Source organism: Mus pahari, chromosome 5 (genome assembly GCF_900095145.1).
Source record: "Mus pahari chromosome 5, PAHARI_EIJ_v1.1, whole genome shotgun sequence".
In the NCBI taxonomy this organism is placed as follows: domain Eukaryota; kingdom Metazoa; phylum Chordata; class Mammalia; order Rodentia; family Muridae; genus Mus; species Mus pahari.
In genome coordinates this window covers 49,912,019-49,918,446 of record NC_034594.1, presented here as the reverse complement: position 1 = coordinate 49,918,446, position 6,428 = coordinate 49,912,019, and the positions used below count along the sequence as shown (strand labels likewise).

The window sequence follows — 6,428 nt, the reverse complement described above, 5'->3', positions numbered from 1 at the left end:
GTCTCTGTAACCCCTTCCATGGGAGTTTTGTTCCCAATTCTAAGAAGGGGCGAAGTGTCCACATTTTGGTCTTCCTTCTTCTTGAGTTTCATGTGTTTTACAAATTGTATCTTGGGTATTCTAGGTTTCAGGGTTAATATCCACTTATCAGTGAGTGCATATTATGTGAGTTCTTTTGTGATTGGGTTACCTTAAATCGGATCTCTCTCCACTCTCTCAGTCTCTCCCTCCTCCTCCCTCCCTCCCTCCCTCCCTTCCCTTCTTCCCTCTCCCCCTTCTCTCCCCCTTCTCTCCCCCCTCTCTCTTTCCCCTGCCCAGGTAATCTAAAAGTCCCACCTCCTTCTCCTTGCTCAGTCTTTGGGTGTATGGCAGCCAGGTCTTTCTTACCAATTGAAGCCAGCTGGGGGCAGGAACCCTCAGGTCTGGAAGTGTACTGCATTAAGACAAAGTATTAGAACCAATTCCCAACAGTAAGGAAGCATTTTTTGTTTCATTTATTTAAAATGGTCATAGTTAGCTCAAAGTTTATTACCTTTACAATGTATTTATTCATTCTATGTAAGATTCATGTGTATGTACATGGAGATCAGAAATAGATGTCGGGCATCCTCTTCAGTATCTCTCCGTCCTATTGTTTCTGAGGCGTGGTCTCTCAGTAAGCCCGGAGCTTGCCAGTTCAGCTAGACTGGCTGGTTGGCAGGCTCTGGGGCTTTGCCTGTTTCTGCTTTCAACCCAGTGCTTGCCAATGCAGGCACTGCCACACCTGGCTTTTGCATCCGTGTCAAGCATCCAAGCTCAGGGTCCCTGTGCTTGCTTGCCAAGTACTTTTTAAAAACCTACTGAGTCATCTCCACCGCAACTACATGCATAATTTTAAGATGTATTCATCCTTAGTCCTTTGTTATTTAAATCATAGCAAAATATACTTTTGCATTATCTTAAATCCCTTTGAGCCCAGGTTGATTGTATTGGTAACTGGCTTAACAGTCTCCTCAAGGAATTTCTGCAGAGCTGGACACATTTTCTTCAGTATGGAATATTAGATATTTTAAAGATAAAGTCTACAGCATCACCTCATTGTTATAATTTAGTTTAATGGGCACCACTTGCCAAAAAAAAAAAAAAATCAGTATTTTGTTTTACTACTTTTGAAATAAAGGTAGTAATGGTAATCTCTCTCTCTCTCTCTCTCTCTCTCTCTCTCTCTCTCTCTCTCTCTCTCTCTCCCCTTCTTTAGATGTTCTCAGGCTGAAATTAGTGAACAACATTGACATCATCGATCAGCTCAACACACTGTCTTCCTTGACAGTAAATATTTCCTCCTGTGTTCTTTATGACCGGATTCAGGCGGCAGACACTGTGGAGGAGATGGAGATGGTGGCCCAACAACTCTACAAGAGCAATGAGCTCTTTGGAAGTAAGGGCTGTCCTGTTAGGGGTGGAGAGTCTCTCTGAACTAAAACAAACTGAATTCTCCCCTCCACTTCCATTCAGAACTCAAAAAAGTAGTCTGAAGCCCGTTGTCCCCTCTGATGTCAGTGTAAATGAGATCCTTCATGTAGTCAGTCAACGGCATTGTCCACGTACAAGAGTCCTTCAACAAATACCTCATTTCACCGAGAAAAAAAAATTAAGAATGGAAAGCATCATACAATTAAAGGGTGAAGCTAGGGCTAGCCTCATTATCGGTCAAGATCATTCATTTAAAATATTGTTTGTTAATTTAAATAAGTGGCTTACAGTGGTATATTTAATCTATCACTTTGTGATAATTTTCTTAACTCCAACCTTGAATCTTGATGTTGACACCTCTTAGAAACCATCCTTCTAGACGAGGAGCCTGAATGCTCTGCCCCATCACTAACTCAAATGTCTGGCTGCTCCCTAAATATACCCTCTGACCAGTGAGCAATGCCACCCATAAAGTAACTTTTGCACTGTTGTTGCTGTTTTAATTCTAGGTGTCATTTTTAAGCTTCCATCTAACGGAAGTTCACACAGAGGGGTTGACTCTGAAAAAGTCTCTCTTCCTCCTGTCGTAAGATATACCATCCGCATGAGTCTGAAGACAGCACAGACCACAAGGAGTATAAGAACAAAGATCTGGGCCCCGGGGCCACACAACTCTCCATCCCACAACCAGATCTATGGCCGGGCTTTCATTTATCTGCAGGATAGTATTGAAAGAGCAATTATTGAGTTACAAACAGGAAGGAACTCACAGGAGGTCGCCGTCCAGGTTCAAGCGGTTCCCTATCCCTGCTTCATGAAGGACAAGTAAGTGGGCTGGTTAGTGGTCAAACACCCTTCTGAGAACTCCCACCTTGATGTGTCCAGTGAAGGGAAAACATTCACCAAGCCTTTACCATAGGTTTAGAACCTAAAGCAGAAGATGCCTGAGTGTTTCCTTAAAGAATGGAGGCACCAGGACACTGCATGCTTCGTGAGAGTAGGAACCAAAGACCTTGCCTGTGAATTTAAACTCATCAACACACAAAATTCTTCCCTATATATTATTTTGTTTGTTCTACCTCTGCCCCCTGTAGGTAAAATGAAAGCAGTACCATTGTCCATAGTTTTCAGAGAAAAAGGAACTCCAGAGAGCTTGACTAAGATATACACCCATCTGATGACAGCTCCCACATTTTCTCAGTACTAGACTAAACCTAAAACACATCGTTATTTGGAAGAAACATTACAAGAGCATTGCCACTCACTAATGGGAGCCCTTTTCTAATTGTATGTCCAGAAACTGTATCAAGAATGGACCTGGTCCGAGATCAAATTCATTCAACAAATGTTCTATTATAAACATCTGCTCCAGGAAGCAAATTTTAAGTTTGTTTCCCATCTTCCAGTAGTGCTACACTTCTGCACACTAGTGTGATATCAAGTGATAGTGATCTCATGGTCCATTAATACTTACCTTTTTCTCAAGTTTATAAGAATGGTCTTAGGACCTTTCTCTAAATAAACGCTTCTGGCCAGCCCAAGATGCTAAACAGATAGATGTAGAACCTCACTAAGAACAATCAATCGCCTTTGCCTCAGCCCACTGAAGGGCTGTCTTTGTCAGAGCTGCCTCTTCCTGGTTACTACAGCACCTGCTCCCGGGAAATTGTTCAGAAGCAAATTCCTGGCCTGTCTATACATAGTAAATGGGCGGGTTTTATGTTGGAAGGCTTAGGGTGTTTCTGCTCTGTGGTCAACTTGGAGAAACATCAAGTAAGACCTTTTGCATTATGACTCAGAAATACATGTAGGGATTATGGGCTTTCCCAGGTCCCTCTAGTACATACAACATATGGCCAAAAGAAGACACTTCAACACCAGTTATGAAATGTCTTTGAAGAATCCAAATTCTTTGCATTTTAAATAAAATATTCTGGATTTTATATTATCTTACTCGGGAAATTTTAGTTTAATTATAATTACAAACTTCCTTAAAGATTAATACAGTCACTCTGGACACTGCCACTTTTAGTTTGGCTTGCCAATCATCCTCTGACTTTGAAGCTTCTATTCAGACAAGAAAAGTTTTGAGTGTTGTCATAATTATAGCTGAATAATGATTTTCCCAACCAGGACGTACTCAAAAACAATTTAAACAATATGACAATTTTCTTCAACCCCCGTCCCCCTCAGAGCTGTGTCTTCACTCTTGTACCACTGCAATAAAAAAAAAAAAAAATGATAGCCCACTGTTAAATCAGCTTCCCACTTCATAAATAGTGAGGCTGTATTAACAGTTATTCTGAGCTCCCTAATGGGAGTGTAATTTCCACGCACGCGGGTGTGCATTCTCGCACGCTGCAGTCTGCAGGGCGGCACTTATTTTGATGGCTGCATCTTCTCTTCTGTCCCACAGCTTCCTCACCAGTGTCTCCTATTCCCTCCCGATCGTGCTTATGGTCGCCTGGGTTGTATTTATAGCTGCCTTTGTTAAAAAGCTAGTCTACGAGAAGGACCTTCGGCTCCACGAGGTATGTTGAGAATCCTCTCTGGTTGTGCATAAGTCCTAGTCCTAGAACAGTTAAGTGCTGTGACTTTTATCATGACTATTCAGACTCAGACAGCGCAGTCCACACCTTGCAAATTAGAAAAGACAAACGTTTTACAGATCGCAGGCGGTCTCTATTTTTGTTTTCTCAGAAAGCGACACAAAGGGTGTTTAATGAGTCTTTCTGAGAATCACAAAATCAGAATAATATTGAATAAAATACCAATATAATTATGAACCTCACAGTAATTTTTTCCAGAGTGAATTACCTTCAAGATATGGACTTTAACAAAGTTTAAATACTACCGATACTATCAAGGAAGAGTGACAGCTGGCAGGGCAACTTGTAGGTATAGACACAGATGTGGATGCAGGCATGAGGTGAATTTTGCTTTTCAAGAATAAAGTCCCTTTCCAGTATGCCTTGCAACTCAAGTTTATCTTTCAGTTACAATTTGCTAAATGTCTCATACATTGATTTAAGCCTTGCCGTCTTCCAGACTGTATGCCATGGTTTTCTAATGACACTCTGAAAGCTTGAATCCACACCTCAGAGTTTAATTGAGTTGCATGGTCTTTTCTATCTTGTATGTCTCAGGTTCCTGGGCCTCGAAAGAGGGTCTTTAAAGATTAAAGGATGACTTTGAAGTTGAAAACTGTGGTAGACACTAAGCTATTTTCTACTTCAAAACAGATACCTACCTCAAATATGTTACTCACGATAAAAACAACAAACGTACTTGTGCATGTGTGTCGATAGATACTTGTGTATACATATGTATGTGCCACACTTACCATTTTGTTTTACGGTAGGGCATAATGATGTTTGAATGCATCTGTTGTATGCCACCGGAAATGTCAGAGCACAATGCAGTCCTCTCTCAGCAGAAGAGATGAAAGGTGTATTTTTAACAGTGAACTATTTCTATGTGCTAGCTCTATGCCTTTACTTAGGAAACACTGGCTTTTAAGTACTAACGACATGACAACAAGTCAAAGTTACCTCGTGGAAAAATCTTCTTAGTGAGCTTGGAATTCCAGCACGAGGCTTTCAGAAGCTACTCTTCCAGTCATCCTTACTTGAACCTAGTCCCTTAACTCAGTCTCTCTTTCGTCTAGACTTCACTCAGTATAGTATTTACAGAAAGGACATGCCTTAGCACAGAGGAGACGCTCAGTTACCTGTGTTACTTCTTACTTACCAGTGCTAAGATACTGGCCCCTTTTAAAAAGCCTCTGATATCAGGATATAGTTGATATAGTATCCTAACTCATTCAGCAGTAAGTTTTCTTTGGGGGGGCTATGCAAATTAATGTCACATCTTTAAAATAATGGTGTCCTAAACTCAAAGGAATACAGCATAGTTGTGAAATGAGTTGGTGCAAGGTATGACAAGAATGGAATGTCCCCAGAGTCCCCAGTGTTCCAGCCTGGCTTCTCCACTGCCCTCAGGCCACAGCTACTCCTTTTCAAAGATAAGGAGGCTCTGTGTGCCCAGGCAGTGAGAGGTGACCTGCTGAAGACCTAGTTAATGATCCTGGCCTTCATCAAGAGTGTCCTGGCTTTCATCCAACCCTTTTCTAGGCCATTGCTGCTTTCCTTCAGTGGGGCAGAACAGTAGGATGTTTTGAGAATGATGGTGGTTAATCTTTTTGGTTACCAGAAACTTGAAATTGCGTGTTAATGCCATCATTTTGTATTCGGTTAAAGTATAAAAGTGCCCATAGACTACTTCTTTTTATTCAAATTAAAACAAAAAGTTAAAAAAAAAACCCACAGCATTGTACTTCTTGCTTTCCATAATTACTTTTAAATTGGGGCATGAAAACCTATTTAGCTGTATCTCAATGAAGTCATTAATATTTGACCCTGTCATGATGTGCCTCTGAGAAATCTCAACTTTGAAAGTAGCACAAGTATTAATAACCAATAACTCTATTTTTAAAATTAAGCCTTAAAATACTTTTTAAAATGCCCTTCATGAATTTTGTCCTACATCCTGTGCATTTAACAATTAAAATATTACAGCTGTAAAAATATTAATCTTACAACAGAAAAAAATTTGTTTTACTTCAGTTTTGAAACAGTGTTTCATTGTGTATCCCTGACTGCCCTGGAATTCAGAGATCCGCCTGCCTCTGACTCACAAGTTCTGGGATTAAAGGGCTGTGCCACTACACCTGGCTAAAAAAAAAAAATCTTATTTTTAAATGGTGTGTGTGTGTGTGTGTTTGTAAGTATGTCTGCATATGTGTGTATGTGTTTGTGTGTGTCTGCATGTGTGTGCTTGTGTGTGTCTGCATGTATGTGTGTGTTTGTATGTGTATGTGCATGTGTGTGTGTGTGTTTGTGTATGTGTGTGTTTGTATGTGTATGTGCATGTGTGTGTGTGTTTATAAGTATGTCTGCATATGTGTGTATGTGTTT

General features: G+C 40.6%; 1 protein-coding gene across 2 annotated transcripts in view; it reads left to right on the top strand.

The window, feature by feature from the left end:
- The window catches only part of Abca12 (ATP binding cassette subfamily A member 12), a 172,620-nt gene that overhangs the window by 113,510 nt on the left and 52,682 nt on the right, over positions 1-6,428 (top strand). For both annotated transcript variants that reach the window (XM_021198109.1, XM_021198110.2), the window contains exons 21-23: positions 1,238-1,417; positions 1,962-2,277; positions 3,869-3,983. In XM_021198109.1, the coding sequence (XP_021053768.1) occupies positions 1,238-1,417; positions 1,962-2,277; positions 3,869-3,983 (611 nt within the window). The remainder of the gene's footprint in view (positions 1-1,237; positions 1,418-1,961; positions 2,278-3,868; positions 3,984-6,428) is intronic.